This window comes from Myotis brandtii, unplaced genomic scaffold (genome assembly GCF_000412655.1).
Source record: "Myotis brandtii unplaced genomic scaffold, ASM41265v1 scaffold1298, whole genome shotgun sequence".
NCBI lineage: Eukaryota > Metazoa > Chordata > Mammalia > Chiroptera > Vespertilionidae > Myotis > Myotis brandtii.
The window spans coordinates 54,682-79,815 of NW_005354586.1; the positions used below are offsets into that span (position 1 = coordinate 54,682).

Consider the following 25,134-nt stretch of genomic DNA (forward strand, 5'->3'; position numbering starts at 1 on the left):
AATTTTAGGCTATCTCACATAATGGCATTATGTAGAAAAATAGGGCTTGGGACACTTTTCTTGCTTTTGATCACTTTAGGTAAGTAATTTATTTTTCTGTAGAATCGTCTGTTGAATGGGTGTGACGGTGTTTGTTCTCATACCTGGCAGTGTTGCTATCAGGACCAAGTGAGGCAGAGCAGGATTTTTAGTGCTGGCTGTATCCCGTCAGTCGTGGTCCTTTAAAAATATAGTTTCACCCCAGCAGAAGGCTTAATTTGTCTAGGGTGAAGCCTAGCCACTAGTAACTGTGCAGGGTAGGCAGGGTCAGAACCACCGAGGTGAAGGATGTGGGATCACTGAGAGACATGTTAGCAGTAGTAATAGAAGATTTGACACAGGACCATGCTGTCGCATTGTTGTACAGAAGGGAAATAGCTATGTTAGAAGAATTTGAACTTCCGTGTTCAGCATGAGTTTATACTGAAGTAACTTCAGTGAGTTGACCACTTATTGATTTACTCCATTAAGATTCAGATGATATAGTAACACCCCTACTTTTACCCAAATTTCTTGGATTCTGTATATCAATAGGTTAAACTTCCCTTGGGTAAAGTAAAACTCTGAATTGAATGCAATTCTTTCCTACTTCTTCATCACCATTTTATAAGAAGTCTGTTGTATCTTATGCTTAATACATTTATATAAAAGTAGTGATTGGATACCCTCTAAGCAATGAGAAGCAATGTAGTGGTGGGCATACATGTATTGTTATGTTAAGAATACATTCTAACAGACTACTTCAGGGTAAATCTAATCCCTTCTGTGTTAAATTGTACCATGTGCTGTTCTTGGAACCCAAATGACATACTTGGCACAAGGGTATAAAAATAGTAGTCACTAAATGAATGGCATGTCCTATAGAGTTTAGATTTTAGTGAATAAACTTTTCTCCAAAAATTATAGTGTGGGTAAATTTTTCTCTTTGAACTTGCAACAGTGAACCATGCACAACTTATCAGGATTAAAACAAAAAGAAATAAAAAGTTGGGCAAGTTTTATATCTGCTTGATAAATTGAATTTGTAATTAAAAACTTTTCACAAAGAAGCCAATCAGATCTAGATGCCCGGCTAGTGAATTCTTACAGAATTTAAAGAAGAAAAATGCCACTTTTATAGAGATTAGAAAAATAGTAAACACATCCCAAGTGTTGGGGAAAGTTCTGTGCCCCTGATAGCTCCAAGTGATTGAGGGCCCCTGGAATTCTTACGCTCTGCTAGCGAGAGTGGAAATTTATCCAAACCGCTTTGTAAAACCATTTGGCTGCCTATGAAACGTGAATAGATGCATAACCTCTGACTCAACAATTTCATTCCTAGTTATATGAATGTCTATAAAAGTGCACCAAAAGATTTGTAAACAGTGTTTATTGCGGCATGATCGTAATGGCCCCAGTCTGGAAACAACCCCAGTGATCGATACATAAATTTCATACATTAAAATACTACACAGCAGTGAAAGAAATCAGCTACTGCTGTGTACAACGGTATCGGTAAATCTCACAAAGAAAATGTTAAACGAAAGAAGCCAGTGAAATTACTTACGGTTTCATTTACGTAAAACTCAGACACCACCACATCCCAACTGGCGATCCTCTTCAGAGTAGCAGTTAGGTTGTGACTGGGAGGGGTGGGAAGGAGCATCTCGGTTTTCCTTCTTGGTCTGGGTGGTGGTTACAGGTGTATGTTCATTTCCTAAAAGTTGATGAAGCTGTAAATTTACAACTTGTACCCTTTATCATACGTCTATTCATTTTTTTAAAAAGTAAACAACTCAGGAAATAGATTAATTATGAATAAAGTGGCCTGGAACGACTTTAAGTAGGCACTGATAAGTAGAAACTTAAACCATACATTTATACAGTCTCGGAATATTCAGCATAAGATTGTAAGTGAAGTACAGTTCACCTGATTTCTTCCCACATTGCTCTGCATGGTTGATTTATATGTGACTCAAAAACGAAGCTCCTTTTTCCTTTAAGGGAAGGAAAAGAATTCCTGTAGGGATAGCTTATGGGAAGCTCATAAAAGAATACTAATGACCTATTCATATGTGTTTTATTTTTTTAAATGGGCATCATTAATAAAGAAAAATGTGTAGTGAGTAAAGGGAACTCTATCCATGAGATGCTTAGAAGAGCTTAATTGTGGTGGTGTTCTCTCACCCTGTTATAATTGTTTTCATTGGATGTGGAATAGAGACCAGACGGACCTTCGATTATTAAATGTTTTACTTTGTTGCTGTCATGGTGAAATGACTGGATCTATTTCCTTTTTAGGTGCAAGTGTTTGGACTGTATTCTGGAGAAGAATTTCATGAGACCTTTGACTGTCCCATTAAAGTAAGTATTCAGTAAATTTTAATTTTTCTAAGGGTTTTCTTAATGAAGGCCATAGGATTACAATACTTTGAGTGCTACCAATTTTTTAGTAATTTTGTTAATAAGCATCTATTAAACACAATGTACTATAGAAACTATTCAGTCCTTTAAAGGAGTATAAGATGTATATTATATGATTGTGATCTCAGGAATATTCTTGTAGTGGGTGAGATATCTCTCTCTCTCTCACACACACACACACACACACACACACACACACGCACGTGCCTGTAATTAAAGACTCGGTTGGTAAAAACAATATGAAGAAGTCCAAAGCTGAGAGAAAAGTTACCTTTAGCTGTTCTTGTTAGTGACGGTTTTAGATGGAATGATGTTTGGGCTTTAGTGAATGGATAGGGCAGATGGAGAAGTTGGTTTTCCACGTGGAAGAACAAAATAATAGAAACGGAAAGGCCAGAAAGTTTAAATTGTGTTCGGGAAGTGGCAAATAGTCTAGTGTAGATAGTGTGTGCATAAAATACTGACTCAGCGGGATTGCTGTATATCCAGGCTAAGGAATTTGGGCTCCATCCATTAGATAAGGAGAAATTATTGAATGTTTAAGAACAAAGACATGACATAAACTGAGGTGAGCTTAAGGAAAAGTAATATGGCAGCTTATGCGGTATAAACTTGGAGGCTGATAGCCACAAGGCAGGAAGACCAATTTCAGATAAACAGTTATGTTAGTTAAAGCGATTATTGTAGTTGTTAAAGGAAGAGGTCATTTATTTTTCTCACTTGCTTATTCTAACATCTATGGGTTGACAGGTAAAGAGGAGAAAGGATCAGATGGTGTTTGAGAAAGCCAAATCTGTCCAAATAGAGCATGATTGAAGGAGGAGAGTGACTGGGAACGAGACAGGTTAGAAGGCTAATGCAGTGCTCCAGGCGGGGCGGGGCAGGGTCTCAGTAAAAAGAGCAATAGTGAGTGCAGCAAACCTCAGAGATATTGAGGATTCAGTTCCAGGCCACTGCAAAAAGGCAAAGATCGCAGTAAAGCGAGTCATTTTCTTTTTGCTGGTGGAGGGTCTTGACTTCAGTTTGTTAAAACACAGCACCTGTGAAGCTCGATAATGTGAAGAGCAATAAAATGAGAAAAGCCCGTATTCAAGATGGAGTAGAAGAGATGAATTTGGAAAGCCTTTACAGCGGTTCTCAACCCGTGGGTCGCGACCCCTTTGGCGGTCGAACGACCCTTTCACAGGGGTCGCCTAAGACCATCCTGCATATCAGATATTTACATTACGATTCATAACAGTAGCAACATGACAGTAGTAGCAACAAAAATAATTTTATGGTGGGGTCACAACATGACGAACTGTATTTAAAGGGCCAGAAGGTTGAGAACCACTGCTTTAGGAGGTAGACCTAACAAACCTTGGTGATGGATTTGATGAGGGTGATGAAAGATGAAGGAGGTGAGGGGAAATCTAGGTTCTTGCTTTGCCACTGGTGTGGGAATGCCATCCTGAAATACGGGGTGATTTGAGTAAGGACGTTGCTGATTTGGTTTTGAGATTAGATAACTGTAGCACATCTTTTAGGAATATTGTGGCTTTTTGATGTAAGTACACTCGGTGTCTCTGAGGCTATGGAGGTTTTGGAAACATGAGTGAGGAACTCAGGATAGAGAGTGGCCCTAAAAACCCAAAGTTGATAACCACAGTTGAGTATGGTGAAACCACTTTGAAGGGCATTATCTAGTTAAAGGTTAAAGAGTGAGCAGAGAAGAAAACATGATGAAATTTTAGAACATCTAAGTTAAAGGTTCAGGCAGTGGCGGGGCGGGAGGGGAGGTGAATGACAGCAGGGATCTAAGAAGCATCAGAGGGAACAGAGGAGATCCACAAGAGATGTAAGAATAAGAACATAAAATGTATTTAATTGAAGATTCATGAAAATATAATTGTGTGGATTTTTCTAATGCCTGGAAATTTTTTGTGCTAAGTTAGAAACCCCCCTGAAATGTATTGGTGATTTCGTGGGTTTGGGGATAAGAAGGCACCAGGCAGAGTATGTGCCGGCTTACAGCCAAGAAGGTAGCCCATAGTCCTGCACTGAATGATGCCTCAAGACCTTCAGAAAGCCACTGGCAAACGACGTGGGAAGTGATGGGGTGGAGCAGCCTGGGGAGAAACCTGTGTAAGGGGTTGGAAAGAGATTGGCTGAGTGGGAACAGAATGAGAACCTGGGGGACAGGAACTGAGGGTGGAGGTGAAAGGGAAGGTCCCGAATGGTTAGCTGCATGATTCTCTGGTCTTGCGGCTTTTTGATGTAAGTACACTCGGTGTCTCTGAGGCTCCGCGGCCCTACCTATTCCGCTGGGTGCCTTCAGCCATTGGAAGGCATCCTGGGCAAGGAAGGAGCTAGTTGGGTTCTTTCTCCGAGATCCATCTGTGAATGATATTCAGTTGCAAACATTCTTGACACCTTGATTGACCTACCTTGTGGTCTGTAAGGAGGGAGACTCCTCACTCATCCAGAAACTAGAACTAATTCACTCTCAACTTTTAGCTTTGACCTGGCTTCATAGAAGAAATATTTTTACAGAAGCACAAAACTCAGACATCCGCAATTGTTGCAGAATATTACCTGAATAGATTACTTCCTGCCAATATATAAGGATAATTTTTAGATCATGCTGCCTCTGATGTATAGCGTTTATTCTGTGCCTTAACCATGACTCCTAACCTGGCGTCGGGTTCTTGTTCCGTAGATCATTGCCGTGCACCCACACTTTGTGAGGTCCAGCTGCAAGCAGTTTGTGACTGGAGGGAAGAAGGTAAGTGCTGTGTCTGCCACCACAGGCAGGCTTTGAGGGGTTTCTCTTTAATATATTGTCAACATTTTTAATGTTTGTTCATTAGGAGAAATTTTGAGAAATAACAATGTAATGAAATCATAAGACCATCATGTCTTGGGGAGGTGTGGCTCAGTGTTTCCCATTGGCATTCCCGTGGAGTAGCTTCAGAGCAGGAGAAAAAGAGACAGGTTGTTACTCAAACTACCTTCTAACACTTTGAAATATTGTCTCTCCCACAAAAAAAGGGGGTAGAGGTGGCATTAAAAAAAATAACAAAATTAGTTAAACTAGTGTTTTTTTCCCTTTGTAGAAAATCTCTTGCAGGCCTTGATAAAGTTTTAGAACAATTCTGGCTATTTTTACTGACATGTTCCTCGCATATTTTATTATCTTAGCGCTATTTTAAAAACAGGAGAGTAAAATAATCCTTTTTTGCATTTATATGTTTGTTTATAGGTATAGTAAATTGTAAAACAGTACTTCTGTTTTAGAATGTCAATTTTTTTTCTATTTTCATTAACCAATGGTATTTTTTAAAACCATCTTTATAACAAAATGCAACTATTGTGCTGGCACTCTGAACATTATTTCATATTCAGTGTAGAACTTGCTGAAAGGAGGTGGCCTGTGGTCTGCAGTGCACAGCTATGGAATGGCTACTTTGAGGCTCAGACATGGAATGTTTTCTAATGGTTTATGACAGTTACCTGTCTTTTTCCCTTGTTCTGCTGCTTCACAGAATGATAGTGTTACCAAGCAAGGGCTGGCCGCCTGATGCACATGGGAACCAAAACTCTGACATTGGCTTTGGAGAAAAGAAAGAGGTTTTTTTTATTGCGGAGGCCCCTCAGGAGACAGGAGGCACCGCTCAAATCCGTCCCCCCAATCTGGGGTGTGGACAGTATTAAGGGTGAGGGAGAGCAGGGTGGCAGGCGGGAGTGCGAGGGAGCACGTGTGGTTTTGGTGTTATATTTAGGAAGTCATTGCCTGATCTAAGGATCATGACTATTTATGCCTGTGTTTTCTTCTAGGAGTTTCATAGTTTTAACTCTTAAATTTAGCCCTAGAATCCACTTCGAGTTAATTTTTTTGTATGGTATCAGGTAGGAGTTCGAAGTCATTCCTTTGCATAGGGCCATTTGTAGAAAACGTTGGTTGTTTGTTTGTTTTTTCAACATTGGCTTGGTCCCTTTGTCAAAAATAAGTTAACCGTAAATTTCTGGACTTTCAGTTCTGTTGATCTGTGTATCAGTTCTTGTACCAGCACCGCTTTTAGGTTTAAGAGCCACTAATTTTGCTATAATTACTTATGGGATGACCAACAAATTAACTCCTCTTCAGGCATTTTGATTTTGAGTTCTTTCCCTTTAAAAAGCCATGATAATGTCTTCTACTTATGTTAGAGGCTTAAGAAACATTGTCTGTAAATGTATCCTCTATTAGAGACTTCAACATAAAGTATTGACTGATTTATTTGGATTCATTAAAGTTTATTATGTAAGTATGTATGTAGTTAATAAAAAGTAGTGTTTATTCAATAAACCATAGTGACCTCTTTGTATACAGTTAAATAACTAGAGATTTCCAAAATGTACAGCAATTTGGTGAAGCTTGCCGAAATCTCCAAAGAAAGTCCTTCCTTCTCTTCTGTATGTGTATGTACTTTTTAAAGAGCACTCTAACTGTGTAGTATTGCCATTAATGTGTTTGGTTTGTTTTAAAATAGAAAAAAAGCTTTTAATTAAGAAAGGGGTAGTATTGTAAAATGATTCTTTTCATCTTGAAGTGTTAGCAAATTTTTAAGAGGAGAGGTGTTTGTTTGTTTGTTTTTTTAAATAACCAATTACAACATTTTAGACCTTAGAAAAATGAGGAAAGCAAAACTTTACATTGGCACAATCACAGTACCACTCAATCCAACTTCGTCTAGCGCAGTTGTCGGCAAACTCATTAGTCAACAGAGCCAAATATCAACAGTACAACGATTGAAATTTCTTTGAGAGCCAAATTTTTTAAACTTAAACTATATAGGTAGGTACATTGTTATTAACTTAATTAGGGTACTCCTAAGGCTTAGGAAGAGCCACACTCAAGGGGCCAAAGAGCCGCATGTGGCTCGCGAGCCGCAGTTTGCCGACCACGGCACTAGATCTTTAAGAAGCTTCCTACCTCCTGAGTGTCATTCTAGCCTGGGCCCTTGAGTCAGTCTTGACAACATTCCCACCTGCTTCAGAATGAAGCATGACTCCACAACGTTCCCTAAAATTAACTTAATAAACTTTACTTAAAGTTTTAAGTCAACTTCGCACTGTACGTGTGCGCCCGCACGTGGTATTTTGTGGAAGAGCCACACTCAAGGGACCAAAGGGTCGCATGTGGCTCGCGAACTGCGGTTTGCCGACCACTGGTCTAGCGCCATGAGCTAAGCAGAACAGTTTGAAGAGTCCAACATTTAGCAAATGGTGGTAACCTTGCAATGATTGTATATTGCAGATATCAAGCCCTCTCAGTTTAGAGCAGATGGTGGACAATGGGAGGAAAAGAAAGACAAATATCATGTAACTGAGAGGTTATGACCTTCTGCCCTTAAGAAATAATTTAATGTTCAAAAAAAAATTAGGGCAAAGACCAGACAGATGAAGGTTTAATTTGGAATAAAGCATTTTTAACCCTTAAGAACACTGATTTTCCCTAGACTGACAGCCAAATGAATCTTGGAATTATATGCCAACTCCTGTAAATAGTGAAAGTGGCTTGGAGACTAGAAAAGTGAAACATGAAAAATAGAAATCCCACAGTGAGATATTCATGATATTATTTCATAACGATATTTGAAAAAATGCCTAACTTATTTTAGTTAGTTGTTTTGATTTTATTAAAAATTTCCAGTCCTTAAAAACATTATTAAAAGTAATTAGAACATTTCAGAATAACCCTGCAAAAGAACAGTGTAGCAGAAAAAACTGATACTACAGTTTGACACGTTTTTTGATATTTCCTTTAAAGGTTCCAGCTTCTTAGGTCTTTAGAGATACTCCATATCCACCAGGGACTAGGAAGAGGATGCTATAGTTCTGTGTGGCATAAACTTTTATTTTAGGCTTTCAAGGTAACTTCTTAGTAGTTGAATGGCATAGCTAGATTCATGGACTCCCCTGCCTGACACATGAGCATATAAAAAGCTTATTCTAAATTCTGTTTTGTTTCTATGTTGGGGCAGGGGGAGGGGAGGAAAAGAAAAAGCACATCTCTTAAAAGGCCATTGGAGAGAGCTTTCCAATGTATGAACCAATGGATTTTTTAAAAAGTATAACTGCCTTGTGTAGCAAGAATTCTAATACATGAGCATATAGCAATGAGGTTTCTCTTTTAGAAACAAATCTGTCAGGCAGATCTTGTCTGGATTTTTCTTTTAATTGCACAAATTTTTCTGTTAGCAAATAAACTTTGGCTTCCTATGATCTTTACCTTTGAACTCTGAAATGCGTTTCATAATAACTGGTTCTACTCTTTGACAAATTATTAAATTGTCTCAGTGCTGTTAGCAGCAGAGTTCATTTTTAGAAACGAGGTAGTCAGCTGTTTGGCGGGGTGGTGGGGTAGAATGAGGGGGGCCTGGCTGCAGGGACAAGTTGCTTTGTAAGCTGGAAATTGTCACTCAGCAGATGAGGAAAGGACCCGTGTGAATGAAATGCGGAGAAGCGTCTCACTGTTCCCAGCTGAAGGCTGGTGGCAAATTTTACCTGAAGGACAAAGGCGGTAGCATCAACTAGCTTCTGTAAGTTTCCAATGGTGATTCGCAGCAGCAAATTGCATTTTGAATCTTTTTTTCTTTTTTTTTGGAAGAGGATTCAATAGAGCAGCTTTTTGTAAGAATACAAATCGTTTTAGATTTCCGATGGCCCAGTGAACCGCTGTGACCACTAAACAGGAGTGTAGAGGTGTCTCCATGTGTGTTTGCTTATCTTCTCGTCGGATTGGGACTGGAGGTCTTGGCGTCAGAAGGGATTTGGCCTCAGTTATCCGCCTTGGTCCGCTGTCCGGTGGGTCTCCAGGAAGACGCTCCTGCAAGTGGTCAGATGCCTGAGCTTAGGCAGTCTCCTACATGCAAACTGTTCTCACGCATTACTGCACAGGCAGCCCTCAGCTTTATGTCCTAGTGGTTGCATGTTGAACTGTTGTAAATAAATGCCTTAATTTCTACTAGGTACTATGCTATAAATCTTCATTCCATTCCTAGAAATTCATTTCATGCTTTGAACATACCAAAATTTATTTAAAAAACCATCAATTATTAGGAGGTAAAACACAAATACAATGGCCACAATCGTTTTTTTATGTATGTAAAACCAAGTTGTAAAATAGCTATATTATAAAAGTATATATATTTATGTGCTCACCTGGCTGAAGCTAAAAACAGAAATCTAGTGTTTAAAATAGAAATCACTTTTAGTCTCAAAAATAGGTGTTCATTTCTTTCAAAATTTAGTTTTTTGTCTCAAGTATTAATTACTTTTCCATGTCAGTATGTAGGACTCCCAAAGTCTTTGAGATGGATCCATGGTAACTTCATTATCCTCAGTGATCCTCCTTGTTTCATGTCCATCAAAAGCCTGTTGAGAATTGAAGCCCTTTTTTTCTTCAATGAGTTCAACTAACTTTTCCGTTTGTAATGTCTCCATATGGATTGCAGCGTCCCCCCTGCCCCACCCCGCCCGACTTCTGATGTTAAGCCTCGTGTCTTCCTAGAGCCTTTGCTGCTGCTGAAAACACTTCGCTTTGCATGTGGAGAGTGCTGTGATTGTGCTTAAGTATTTTGAGTAGCAAATGACTGTGCAAGAATCATTGCCTAGTTCAGAATGCTTATCATGTTTCCTTGAGTTTAATACCAGTTGATTGGGAGGATTACTCTGTCTTTTTTTAAATAAGGCTCTATATACTACGGTTACTAACTTTGGGAGGTTTTTATTCCTTCCCCCCCCCCTTTTTTTTTTAAAAAGATAAGACTATATATAGCAAAGGGTCACAATTTCAGCCATTGTAAGTTGGCATCACTAATACAAACATAATCACATTCATTTCACTAGTGTCTTTGGTTTCTTTTTAAAAAAATATATTTTTATTGATTTCAGAGAGAAAGGAAGAGGGAGAGAGAGAGAGAAACATCAATGATGAGAGAGAATCATTGATTGGCTGCCTCCAGCACTCCCCCCACTGGGGGATGGATTCCGCAACCCGGAAATGTGCCCTTAACTGGAATCGAACCTGGGACCCTTCAGTCTGCAGGCCGATGCTCTATCCACCCAGCCAAACCGACTAGGACTCTTTGGTTTCTTGAAGACAATTTTGTGTCAGGGTCCATGTTGGGTCTGTGAATACATAGTATCTGGATTTCAGGAATGGCAGTGCATTTCCAAAGGCAGATAGGTAGAATGCTATGGTGGAAAGCAGTTAGGCAACAAGAAGGAAGGAAAATGAAAATTCCATGTTTTTTAAGAAGGAAAAATGTGTGTGTGTGTGTGAGTGTGTGTAGTAATTTTGCAGTCTTTTGTCATTATGCATTTTGGATTTTTCTCCCCTGTTGTTTGTTTCCTTTTAATTTCTAATTCAATTTCGACCAATATTCCTCTTTGATGTGTAACAGTGAAAATTGGAAAAAACTAAATGTCTAACAATAGTGAATTAGCTGTGTCTTGACCTGCAGCCAAAGATCACCAGGCACACACTAATGGGGTGTGAGGAAAAAGGTGTTAGAAAGAAGTTATTAGAGGATTTGTGTTGGTACAGGGTGATTTGGGAGGGTTTAAGGAAAAGGGGGTTTGCTCTAGATTGGATACTGTCAAGAAGCAAGAATAATTCTATCATTGGTGTTTTAATAAATCTTACCTAGAAGAAGGAAAGGCTAAATCAAGGTTAAAAACATAATTGGTGAAGAAGCAACAGTCTCCGTTTTAGCCTGGTTAGGGGGATGTTTTGTCATTCATGTATGTGGCTGGAAGAGCATTTATATTTTGTCTGCATTCAGACATGATTATGGAGTGGTGGTGTTTTTGTCCTCATCCTTCAGGAGGCCTTGTCTGATGCTGGTGTTCTCCGAAATTGTTTATATTCATCCGGATAACACCGCGCCCTAGCTGGGCGTGCCAGGCCAGTTCCTGGATGTCAGCTCCTCTTTCTCAGTTGGAAAAATTCACATGCCCGGCATTAGCTAGTTGCTTCTATTGAGGTACTTTACAAAAATATATGTGTGGTCTGATTCTATTTTTTTTTTGTAGAAACATGATTATGTAGCAGTATTTATGGAAGACTACAGTAAATTATTAACTGTGAATATTACTAACAATGTCTGGGAAGCATTAAGATTGTTCTTTCTGGTTGTCATTGACTTTTTTGTATTTTTGGTAGTAAACAGGCATTACTTTTATAAAAATAAAAAGCAATAATAAAAGAATATATAAATTAATTGCAACTCTTTGGATTTCCCTCCCTCCCTCTCTATTTTAAACCTCACCCAAGGATATTTTTTCCATTGATGAGAGAGAGAGAGAAACATCAATGTGAGAGAGACACATTGATTGGTTGCCTCCTGCTCTTGTCCAGACCGAGGCCAGGGATTGAACCTGCAACCAAGGAATGTGCCCATGACTGGGACTCAAACACAGGACCCTTTGGCCCACAGGACAACACTAACCACTGAGCACACCAACTAGGGCGCAAATATTCTTTAACGGTTACATAATATTCTATCCCACAGGTCTATTTAATTTTCTTAACCATTCTCATATAATTGGACCTTTAGTTTGTATCCAGTATTTGGTTATCAAATCGTGCTGTAAGGAAGCTAGAAATCTTTGAGCATGAACTTTAGTTTATGCTTTTGAATGTTTGTCTAGCACTGATTCCTACTTTGGGAATTATTGAGTCAAAGATTATGGTTGCTTTTTAGGCTTTTGATACATACTGCTGAGTAAAATTGCATTTCAGAAGACATACCAATTTTATACTAGCTGTGTGTGAGCAGACCTATTTCACCACATTCTATTTACCAATTTAATATACAAAGATAGTTCTATTTTGTAACTCTTTTAAATTATTACTGATTTTGTACATTTTTATTTACTAGCCATTTATCTTATATATCTTCCAATGTAGTTTGTCTCATTGTATTCTTTGCTTGGGGCGGCTTTTAATATTACCATACAAGCCTGGACAATGAAGACTGTCCATTTGATATTTATTGTTAGTTTGAGCACAAATTATTGCTGCTTACTGAATAGCCTGCAGGCTTTTCTCCAATTTTGGCTAAATCTAGGATAATTATTCTTTCTCCCAGAGAGGCCTGATATAGGAGTCATAATGAGACTTCAGAGTAGACATTGGCGTGTGTGAGAGGGTGGATATAGTCTACAGATGCGTGTCTGCCCCCGACCCTCAGTCCTGCCGCTTCCACACAGGCTGCCAAGGGCAGGCCAGTGCGCCCGTCTAGGGCAGGTCATTTCACTTGGTTTCTTCTGTAGTTCCCAGACCTTTAGTTTTTCCCTTTTTGCTTTTTTAAAAATGGAGTGAAGTGCTTGTTCAGATATAGAAACTTGTGTGTTCATGTGACTTTTTTGTTATTTAAGACTTAACAATTTTGTATTTTTTTAAATCCTCATCCAAGGATATTTTCATTGACTTCAGAGGGGGGGGGAGGGAGGGAGGGAGGGAGAGAGAGAGAGAGAGAGAGAGAGAGAGAGAGAGAGAGAAGTAGAGAGAGAGAGAGATTGCCTCCTATATACGCCCATGCACCCAGACCGGGGATTGAACCCACCACCTAGGTATGTGCCCTGAGCGGGAATCGAACCCACAATCTTTTTGGTGTACAGGAGGCTGTCAGGGCTGCAGTTTTGCATTTTTCTTCATATCCTCACTGTACAAAGATCTCCCTGCAGTCACCTATGATTGAGATTATTTATGTATAGTTAAAATTAGAGATATTTGCTCATCACAGAATATGAATCCAGGTTAATTACCCAGTGGATGACTTCTGTGCTTTCTCTCCTTTGCTGCTGAAGGGGTCCCGCGTTGAACCCAGTCCTGGGAAATGTAGCCTCAGGTGCAAACTGACTGAAAGACCCAAGATGTTTGAACCATCAAATCTGTTAAGTCTGTGGATTCCGTAATGGAAGCTCCCCGCCCAACCCAACTAAAATTGTTTTAAAATACCTTCATTTATTTCTGAAATCACATTTGCAATTGTGAGTTTGCATATGCAGAAACTGCAGATTGCTAGTTTAAATAGGAGTCTACCTCACGCTGGCTACAGTAGATATGTAGATTTATATCCATCTGTCATTACTAGTTTTTTGTTGTTGTTGTTGTTGTTAATCCTCACCCGAGGCTATTTTTCCTGTTGATTTTTAGAGAGAATGGAAGAGAGGGAAGGTAGGAGAGAGAGAGTGAAAGAGAGAGAGAGAGAGAGAGAGAGAGAGAAAGAGAACAAAACATCAATGTGAGAGAGACACATTGATTGGTTGCCTCCTGCATGCACACCGGCCTGGGGTGGGGATCAAACCTGCAACCCAGATATGTGTGCCTTGAATGGGAATCGAACCCACAACCCTTCAGTGCAGGTCAGCACTAACCAGTGAGCAACACCGGCCAGGGCACTAGTTTTTAATATAAAGGAAACTGCTCCTAAGTGGCACTTAGCTTTTTTTTTTTTTAAATCACATTGAACCCAGAGCTTAGATTTCTTGGTCAGTAAATTAACTGTTCCTTATATTGATGTGGAGTATTTTTAAATTTCAAAACATTATTCTATCTACATAGTTTTCACAGGATCAGTTAATTTTGAGGGGTTTTCCAGAATCTGTGTGGCATTGGACTTGTGTTTACTCAAATATTACGTGAATCAAGAGGCCTATTAAGTGGCCTGGCAATCGTCTGCAGCAGGATTAGCCTATATTAACTGCTTTTAAACATGTTAATTACCTTAAGGCAGTGGTTCTCAACCTCCTGGCCCTTTAAATACAGTTCCTCATTTTGTGACCCAACCATAAAATTATTTTCGTTGCTACTTCATAACTGTAATGTTGCTACTGTTATGAATCATAATGTAAATATCTAATGTGCAGGATGGTCTTAGGTGACCCCTGTGAAAGGGTCGTTCGACCGCCAAAGAGGTCACGACACACAGGTTGAGAACCGCTGCCTTAAGGGAAAGGAGTTTGAAGGATTATAACTTGTTGAGAAAATAACCATTGCATTTAAAGCAATAATATATGTGGGAAGTTCCCTTTTTCTTCCTATGTGCCTTATGTCTTCTCTTGATGGCGTCTGAAAAAGCTGTGTGTTCTAAAGTTTGGTACCGGGCCGAAGCCAGAAGCAAGACAAAGGCACTGGCTGTTCACTGGGATCTTCTTCCAGCCGCTCCTGCCTCCATCAAGACTCAAGCCTCCTTCCTGTCTGCTGTCAGCAGCCACCTACCATCCCCGGTCTTCTCGCTGTTCACCAGTTTCTTCTCACTTGCCTTCTTGACTTTGAAAATTTCATTCCTCATCTTGGGTTTGTAAATCCTTCTGTGACAAGCCCTCCCCCTCATTATTCCCTTTGTCTGTTTTGAAAGAGCAAAGTCCTATTTGGCATGTTGTAATTTGCTGGGTTTGCTTTTCTTTGTTTCTCTGCTGTATTATCTTGAGCTCCAGAATCTTCTCTGATGGAGCGTTTTGCTTTTTATGGAGTCTTTGTGTTGTCTGAGCCCCTGGTCCTTCCTGCAGGAATGCACCTGGTGTCTGAGACCGGCCCAGGGCCTTACACCTCAGTGCAGTCTTCCCTGCTTTCCTGTCTGCCTGAGAGCGAGCAGTGCTGCTGGTGTTCGGGAAGCCTGGAGGAGTCCAGTGATTTATAGACTTGAAAGATCACAAGATGATTAAAAAGGGGCCAGTCATACTTCCTCTCCTCCATCAGGGAAGAGTGGGTGATGGGTAATGACAGGTGTTGTGCGGCCAGAATCGGCAGCTTTATTACAGCCCGATAGGAATCCCGCCACATGTGAGGGAGGCTCTGGGATGTGCATCCTGACCACTCTGTCGGGTAGGAAAGTACTAGATAGATTTATCAGCCCAAAACATAGAAGAATAAAGTATATTGCTGAAGATGTGAGGGCTCCTATTGAAATACAAGTACTGAGAGTGCTGACTGCCAGAATGTGGATTTATGGGAAATAAAGCCCTAAAATACTTTTCTCCAACAACAACAAAAAAATAGACCTTTTGGAAACAGTTTTTTCTCTCTCTGTACTTAGCTCCCATTGAGCTTAAATTGCTCTCAGTATTGTGATAATGACAATTCACTATTACAGGATGTGGAAGATGAACCAAATAAATTAACCAGCTGCTTTTAAGGTAGTTCACTCAATGGCTAACCCTCTAAAATGCTTTGTAGAACATTCGTGCTTGGTAGGTCTCGAGGCAGTTTTATGACTAGAAGAAAGAAATGGATTTTATTAAATGTCAGTGAAATATAGGCAGATCGTTTTGTGGTAGTTAAATGAGGGTGGGATGTTTGTAAGAAAAGCAACCTATCTTTACTTAAATCACTGAAGCAGAACTTTCCCTGGCATTCCTGCCAGACAATGTGCTTCTGCTTGAAATTCCCATAGATTAGGATTAAAAAAGCAAACGGAGAGTGGATTGTCTGGTCCTCTCCTTCCTGTATGAAACCGTATGTCCTACAAAATGTGATAAATCAAATCTTGCATGTACAGCAGATGTATTTGGAGAGTTTCAAAGGACAGTAATCGGAATGATTCCATAATTATTAGCTGACATTTAAAGTTTTATACTATGTATTGGTTGGAAAATAGGACTCATTAGTGAAGAATAAAGTGGAGTGGTGAGGGAAGGCAGAAATGGAGGCTTCAAGGGCCAGGCAGGTAACGTGGAGGAGAAGCAGACGAGGTACAGAGACCATGGGGAGCAGGGGGCTCGGCAGCAGCCGCAGAGCCTTCCGCAGGCTGCAGACACATTTCAAATAAACACTTTCAGACCCAGTTGACATCCCTGAAATAAAGGAACTGCAATTACCTAAACTGAATAGGGGAAGATTAGCCTTAAAAGTAGTTTTCAAAATTTTGACAAGCTGTGCACAAATTATATCCTCTGGCATTGAGCAAAGGGAAATAGACCAACATTTCAAGAGTAGAACATGGGGTCAATGCAAGTGAGTCCTTTCTCAAAGCAAGGAGATTTATATATTATACGTTTTTATTGATTTTAGGGAGAATGGAAGGGAGAGGGAGAGAGAAACATCCATGTGAGAGAGAACATTGATTGGCTGCCTCCTGCACACCCCCTATTGGTGATCGAGTCCACAACCTGGGCATGTGCCCTGACCTGGAATCCAACCAGTGACCTTCTGGTGCATGGGCCAACACCCAACCAACTGAGCCACACCGGCCAGGGCAAAGCAAGGATATATAGTAATTATATAAAGAGTCACAGGATTCTTTCCTTTAGGTTTTTGAGATTAGGGCAAATTCTACTGGATATCACTAACTACAGATGGGCTAAGTAACAAGGGTTTAGGGGAATTTTGTAGCTCCTCTTAAAGGAAACACATTGTGTGTATGAACAATGAAGGAAAGAATAAGATTAGTATACCTAGGAAAGCCTATTCAGTATTTGTTATTTATTATGCCTGTGTGTCTAGCCAAGTATAAGATGTGGGCTCTATCCCCAATACATTTACAGTTTGGGAGATGAAAGATAAATACATGCATCTTTGTGAACAAAATAGAATATGGCACTCATTATCCTTCGATAAAACCAGCATGACCTTAAAACATACACTGAACTAAGAAATTAGGGGGAAATTTTTTGACTTGCAAAAGAATTCTTCTGAACAATGACCTTCCTAATATATTTAAGGCTTCTTATGTATACACTAGGGGCCTGGTGCACGAAATTCATACATGGAGGGGTGGGGGTGGGTGGGTCCCTCAGCCCAACCTGCACCCTCTCCAATCTGGAGCCCTCAGGGGATGTCCTACTGATGGCTTAGTCTTACTCCCCATGGTTCTCTGCTCTCTGCGGACCTGCCTGCTTAATGCTACCTAAGGCCCTGATGTCTGCTCTCTGTGGGGGCCCTGTGGGAGACTGCCTGCCCCTCGCTGCCACGGCCAGGGACAAGCAGGGCCCTGCTGTCTGCTTGCTCGCTGCCAGGGACATTCCTGCCCTGCCCCCGGCCGTTTGGCGCCTGCGGGTGTAGGCCCGGAGTGGCTGGGGGTGTTCCGGGACCCCGGCCTCTCCGGGCCTACATGTGGGCCTACAGGCTCAGAGTGGCCTGGCTCCCAAGGACGCCTGTCCCTGGGACACAGGCTGCTTGGTGCCGGTGCACGCGCAAGCGGCTGCCCCACCCCTGGCCACTCTGCGCCTGCATATGCAAATTAACCCGCCATCTTTATTGGGTTAATTTGCATACTCACTCCTGATTGGCTGATGGGTGTTGCGAAGTGATGGTCAATTTGCATCTTACTCTTTTATTAGTGTAGATTATTGCTTATTTTTTCATCCAAAAAATATAAAGGTAAAGTGATTGAAACTACTGCTATTTGAAAAACATCAGAAAATAACTTGAGTCTGGCCAGTGTAGCTCAGCAGTTGAGTGTTGATCCAGGAACCAAGAGGTCACCGGTTTGATTCCTAGTCTGGGCACATGCCTGAGTTGTGGGCTTGATCCCCTGTGAGGGGCGTGCAGGAGGCAGTTGATTGATGATGTTTCTTTCTCATCGATGTTTCTATCTCTCTATCTCTCTAAAAAAAAAATCAATAAAAACATTAAAAAAAGAAAATAACACGAATCATGTCTAAAATTGTAATGTAAATTAACATTTATTTCATTTACAGAAGTTAATATATTAGCCCCACACACACTTTTTTGAGCACCCTATCAGTTGCACAGAATGTCTGCTCGCTCACTGCCAGGGACGTTCCTGCCCCGCCCCCTATCATTAAGGGAGAAGCTTTTTTGCTTCTTTGATTTCATGTCAGAGCATGACACAAGATTTGTAGCAACAGAACTCTGGAAACTCAGACTCAACCACGAGACGGACTGAATTCAGAATTCTCTCCTTCCTTTCTTCTTGCCCTCTGCTGGAAGTTTTCTTTGCAGATAGAGTGGGAGACAAAGGGAGGCCATGGTCCAGCTGGCCACAACTTCCTACTGTAACCAAAAAGCACACCAACCACAACAGAAAGGATCAGTTGGAGTGAATTTGGACTTTGGTTGCTATTGCAAAGCTTCATTAACAATTTTCTATAGTAATGTTTTATTTAAAAATAGTTACAGTTTGTGTGAATTAATTCTAATTCATATTCAGTATGCTCACACATTCCTTCTTTTCTAAATTTCAGTGAATTTTTGAGTTTCACTGTTTTGTTTCAACTATTCCCCTAAATTATTTTGACTGTAAAAATAAGAGAATAATGGATTTTTATCCCCATGTTTATTAACATTATAAAAATAATTCACATTTCATATAGAATAATTATAAAATAGAAATAACATGAAAATCTATCACTTATTTCTAGGATTAATTATTATTTATGATATTTTTCTAGATTTTTATATATGGATACACATTCATATTTTATTTAAGTGTCATCGTATTTAAAACTGTTTTACAATCTGCTTTTTTATTTAATATGCCCTGAACATCTTTTTATGTTAATATCCTATATAATAAAAGGCTAATATGCAAAGCGACCAAACGGCAAAACGACTGGTTGCTATGACGTGCACTCACCACCAGAGGGCAGATGCTCAACACAGGAGCTGCCCCCTGGTGGTCAGTGAGCTCCCACAGGGGGAACGCCACTCAGCCAGAAGCCGGGCTTACGGCTGGCAATCCAGCGGCGTTGGCCGGAGCCTCTCCCACCTCTGCGGCAGCACTAAGGATGTCCGACTGCTGGCTTAGGAGGAGCGGGCCTAAGCCATCAGTCAGACATCCCCCGAGGGTGGGCTGCGAGAAGGCTCAGGCTGGGCTGAAGGACTGCCTCCCCCCACCCCCGAGTGCACAAATTTTGTGCACCGGGCCTCTAGTAAATATATAAGCACATTTAAAAATGAATGCATATGCTTCATATGTCTCACTCTACTGCTTTTTACTCAATCATTCCCGAGTTTTTAGTTCATTTCTGACTGTTATAAATAACTTTACATACATCTTTACTCACTTGTCTGATCATTTCTTAGCATGAATTTCTAGGCATGGACTTACTGGTTTTGTTTTTATAGCTTTTGAGCCATTAATGCTAAAGGATCCTCTAGGAAGATAGTGGGAATACTACTGGGTAGTTTGAGGAGGCCTTGTTTCCTGCACACACACACATACACACACTGTCTGACCTTTTCATTTGATTCATCTTTGTCAGTTCTTTCCTTTCTTTCTCCTTCATCTGTCAATTCTAGGACCATTGCTATATTGTTTTGAGTGTTAATTTTATAAAATGTTTTACTGTCCGGCAGGGCCAATCCACACACACACACACACACACACACACACACACACAAATTGCTTAATTTTAAAAAAAATTCCTGTTATTCTTACATATTTTCAAATGTATTTATTGTATTTTAGAAGTTCTAGAAATAATCGCTTTGAGAATTTCTTCGGGCTCACATTAAAATCGTATGTTGATTTAGAAGACTTAAACTCTTCATGAGAATTTTGAGTCTTATTGTCCAGGAATATATTGTATCTTTCCATTTATTTAGTTCTCCTTTTATTTCCCTCAGTAAAGTATTTTTGTTTTTGTCATGTAGTTAGTACCTGCACATCTGTTTTTGGTCATTAACTGTTAGAGCTGTGGACTTTCCCTTGTTTATAATTGTGATTGTATCCCCTAAAGTTTAGGCTTGTAGTATTTGTATTCTCATTTCAGAGTGCTCCATTATAGTTTGATTTCCTCTTTCACCCAACAATATCATTTTTTTTAAATTTCAGTTATTTTGTTTTGCTTAACCTTTATTACTAATTTCTTGCTTAATTTTGTTGTCACCTGAGAACAAGAAAGATTATTTTTGAGGTTCTTCTCTGTTTTATGACTGTCATTCATTTGGAGTCAGAGTGGGAGATTTCTCTGGTACCCTGGATAAGTCCTATTGTTTACAAATACTGAATTTTTCCATAGTGCTAGTGGTGTTTTTCTTGTTAGCTCATATTTACGGAGAGGTCTGTTTTCAGTATTTAGAGTTGAAGTTGCTGTGAATTTGTAATAGATTTTTCTGAGAACTTGTTCAAATCTTTTATGTTGGATGGTGGTGGGAGAAGGAAGTTTTTGTTATTGCCTGAATCGGAACAAAATTGTCTTAGAAAAATGGCTGCCAAAGAACATGATCATTGGTGCAGCAGGGAACTGCTTTATTTTTTTTAAAGCCTGCTTTCTGCATTTACTAAGGAAGTTGAGTGTGCACAGGTACTGTCCGCCTCTCATAACTGGCACAACTGTCTTTGGTAGGTGCCTTTGTGTTGCCTGCTTTCCTTCTGAACTGTGTCATCAAGTGAAGGTGGGAGTGGCTATTCAGGTGTCAGCTACCAGTGCTGACCAAAGCCTCTGACCTGCATGGCATTTTCCCATGACTCCCCTCACCTCCAGCCCCCTCTGCCCAACCAACCACATCCCAGGCAGGCTTTTTCTTGTAGGGAGTTGAATCATGGCCTTCACTGGGGTCTTGTTTTTATCATTTTATAGAATTTTTAACTTAAGATATGGGGCGTACTTAATTTTTCTAAAACACAAGTACAGATTGTTCCCTTTTTAATCCTGCCTTGGCCATGTCTAGGTGGGAATTGGTGAGGACGGGAACTTGATGTCGTCCTCCACCTCCACCACACCTTCCTCCTGACCAGCACTGTTCCTCCCAGCAGGTGGTCATGGGGCACTCCCTGGCCCCAGCCCAGTCACCCAACCTGATCCAGACCACAGATGGAAGAGAAACATTTCAGTCTTATCAGTTCCTCATGTTTAATATACGAATTTGTTTTCAGCTACCATAATCTTTAGTGGAGTGTGTACCAGGAGTATATTCACAGGTTTTTTCCTCATTTCCTAAATTTCATACCTGCCCTGTCACATAATACCAAACACATTCAGTGACCTACCTCCTTGGCTCTTTGGGAAAGCTGAATCACAGACAGAGGACCTAAGGGTCTAACAGGAAGCAGGGACGCATGGTTGGCGATTTCTTTCTTAGGACCTGGGCTGGGAGAGCACGAGAGGGTTAGCAGGTCTTTGAGGGAATATCCTGTAACTGTCTAATGGAAAGACAGGACTCCATGTGTTCCGTAAAAGCCCCGCCTCCAGTCTCCACTGTGGACTGTGTGAGGACATCTTTCTTTTCCATGGATAGTAAAGAACTTCAAGCCCTTATGGCATTTAAAAGTGACCATTCTCTGCTTATTTGTGAAGATGGACACATTTGATTATTGACTATATGAGCCTAACTATTGAGAAAGACATACTAAAAAATATAAGTAAAATATGAATTTGCTCTCTTTCTCCTATACTCATTTCCCCCCTACATTTGATTATAGGATTTCCCCCCTTTATTTTGTATTTTTTTTACTATATGAGCCTAACTATTGAGAAAGACATTAAAAAATATAAGTAAAATATGAATTTGCTCTCTTTCTCCTATACTCATTTCCCCCCTTCTTTGGGGGTGGGAAGGGACATAGAATATACTAAGGTAAAGTGAAATCTACTCTGATGATAGGAATTTTTTAAAATCCTGTATATCATCAGCATTGACTTTTAAATGGTAGGTAAACATGTTTCAGGATTACATGTATGAGGTTATTGTAAGTTATACATTGTATAAGTACATCTTGTATATATTAAGTTATATATTGTATAAATGTCTTTTCTTAAAGTATTTAAATTGGATATATCAAGAAAAACTATTTTATTGTACCTTAATAATTCATGAATTTTTAAACTACAGCCTTAGAGGTTTGGACCAGTTATATTTGGTAATAAAACTTATCTAGCAGATATTTTTTTATACATTCTCCCCTTTACAATAAAGACCCTAGCTACTCTGAACTTTTAAAATAAGTTTAATCCTAAAGCAAATCTCTCTTATGACATGAATTACTGTTCAAATGCCATTTAAAAATTATTTTTCTTGGGTTAAATGAAAAACAGACTGCTTCTAACTATTGTGGTTTAATCTGTAACTAATATTTTTACTTTCAGAGAGACATTATGAGGTTTTGATTTCCCAATTTACCAAATAAATTAATTCTTGGGCAATCATTTGAAGAACATTTTGTGATACAGATCTTTTGACTCATGTGCAGTATTCTCCATGAGTTTGGTATGTTAGTGCCATCTTGTGGCTTGACTTTGTAGTAACTTCAACACTCATACATTTTAAACAGTGTCCTGGGTAAGATAAAATGTAGTGGGAATTCTTTCCAAAATGCAAATGATATAGTACTATGAGTCCGAATAAAAAATGCCGAGAATAAGTTGTTTGTCATTTGGTCAATGGCCAGGCAAAAATAGTAAGGAGGGAGGAGTGTGAAGTGGAGAGGCCATCTGATCGCTTGGGCCAATAATATGGTAAGAGACTGTCACCATCTTCCTGATGCTTCTTCAGCGAGAAAGAGGGGCTGCAGTGAGAGGGCTGTAACCAGGAGGAAAGATGCCACTTGTGCTGTGGTCACTGCTAAATGGCAATTCATGTCATACCTGGAAGGTTAAAGAAATTAGATTGCTCTTGGCTTTCATAAGAGAGGAACTCCCAACATATTCCGGACTCTATTTTAGAGGAAGAAACCTGAGGCATGGAGAATAGTCAAGTAAATGAAAAGGCATCTTAATAATTGAAGGGCTGCATTGGGAATGTGATCTTGAAAATACTTTTTGCCTAATAGCCAAGGGCAAGTAACAGTTGAGATGAAACAAGTGCACAATATTGCTGATTCCATTTTACTCCCAATATAATCACAAGAAAAATACAGGCTTGCCTTATAAAAAGTCAATCATGATATTTGGTGCTACACTTACTTAAAAGTTTACTCAATATGAGTTAGAGCAAATAGAAAGTTTAAAATTATCTTTTTGACATCTGGCATATCGTTTTGAATTTCGAGGTATAACTTAGCAAATTAGTTCTATTCTGTTCTCCCAGAATCTACCTTGCTATTCAGGACTTACTTTTCCTGGGTCACAGGAAAGGCAAGCAAACCTGTGGCCTCTTGGTTTATTTTCACTTAGCTGCTTGCTCGATGTTTCCATGTGAGTATTTTAAATGTCAAGTGTAGTTTTCTGTACGTAGTAGATTTTCGATTTCACAGTGTTTCTGAAAAGCAAACTTCATTTTGTAGTGAGTGGAATGAATGTTATACAATTAGAAATGTTACTTGGCTGTCATTTTGGAAATGCAGTTGTCTGCACATTTCACATTTGTGTTGTATTTGAGCCGCCGATGCCATCCACTAACAAATCGCTGTCATGCAGAAAGCAGCATAGAGGCTTTCCCTTTGTGGGGTTCTCACAGGTTTGTGTGGAGGGGGAACATTTTCCTTTGCGTGACTCCCACAGGGCTCCGTAGACACTGTCCATGTTCTGCAGAGCTGGTTGTCAGTGGTGTGTAGCAGTGTTTTCCGTTACTTTTCTTCTCCCCAGTAGAGCATGTTAATGCTATTTTTTTCCCCCAGGGTGTGAAGATATTTGACATCACCTCAAAGCAAAGAATCACTAATGTGCCCCGGGATGACATCAGTCTTCGCCCAGATATGTACCCCTGCAGCCTCTGCTGGAAGGACAGTGTGACACTGATTATCGGCTGGGGGACTTCTGTCAAGGTGGTTTTGCTTGTCTTAGAATAAGTCCATGTTGTTATAGATTCATTGAAGATGCTCCAAAGGAATATGAGTTCTTGAATGCTTCTTGCAACTAAAATACTTTCACCTGAGTATTATCAGCATGTAATAATCATTTAATGCTCAATCCTTTCATATGCTCAAGTTTTAAGATAGAATCTTTCTTTTCCATGCCATGAAAAACAAATTGTGGCCCAGCCGGTGTGGCTCAGTGGTTGAGCATTGACCTATGAACCAAGAGGTCACGGTTCGATTCCTAGTCAGAGCACATGCCTGGGTTGCTGGCTCGATCCCCAATAGGGAGCATGCAAGAGGCAGCGGATCAATGATTCTCTCATACTTATGTAATGAAATGCTATGAAGACATTAAAGAATTGTGGAAGAATATTTAAATAATATATTATTTGTAGTAAATTGTTAGTTTTATAAAATATTTTTTAAAAGGTGGTTAATGGTGTTCACTTTGTGCTGAGACACCGAATAGTATTTGTATTTTTCCCTTTGGGTTTTCTGTATTTTAGAGTTTTCTATGTTATAGCTATACTTAGGGACAGCAACTATAAAAGAACATAAGAAATACTATCTAAAGACAAAGGGAAAAAACCTGATCCCTGATGAAAGTGGCAATGATCAGTATTTAATTTTAGATTTTTTTCACCTCCATGGCTGATCTTAGGTAAATTTTTTGTGTCCTATTACAAAATAGAATATATTTACTTTAGAAAATATAGCAAAGAAAATATCTCTAGTCTTACTACCCTAAAACAACCAGGTGTTGAGTGTTGTGTGTGTGAGTGATAAATACTAGTGTGTGTATATATATATATATATACACACACACACACACACACACACACACACCACACACATATATACATATATACATATATATATATACACATATACACACACACACACACTGTATACATATAATTTAAAATAGGGATTAGCAAACTTTCTGTAAAAGGCTAGCATTATGTATTGTAGATTTTAAGCTGCATTTTGTTTCTGCTGAATATTTCATTCTCTCCCC

General features: G+C 39.6%; 1 protein-coding gene across 1 annotated transcript in view; it reads left to right on the forward strand.

Annotated features, from left to right (window-relative positions):
* The window catches only part of VPS41 (vacuolar protein sorting 41 homolog (S. cerevisiae)), a gene marked incomplete at its 5' end in the record, with an annotated part of 122,226 nt that overhangs the window by 48,059 nt on the left and 49,033 nt on the right, over nucleotides 1-25,134 (forward strand). Inside the window, 5 exons of the mRNA XM_014534377.1 lie at nucleotides 2,320-2,382; nucleotides 5,141-5,206; nucleotides 14,555-14,741; nucleotides 22,787-22,836; nucleotides 23,937-24,083. Of these exons, the coding sequence (XP_014389863.1) occupies nucleotides 2,320-2,382; nucleotides 5,141-5,206; nucleotides 14,555-14,741; nucleotides 22,787-22,836; nucleotides 23,937-24,083 (513 nt within the window). The remainder of the gene's footprint in view (nucleotides 1-2,319; nucleotides 2,383-5,140; nucleotides 5,207-14,554; nucleotides 14,742-22,786; nucleotides 22,837-23,936; nucleotides 24,084-25,134) is intronic.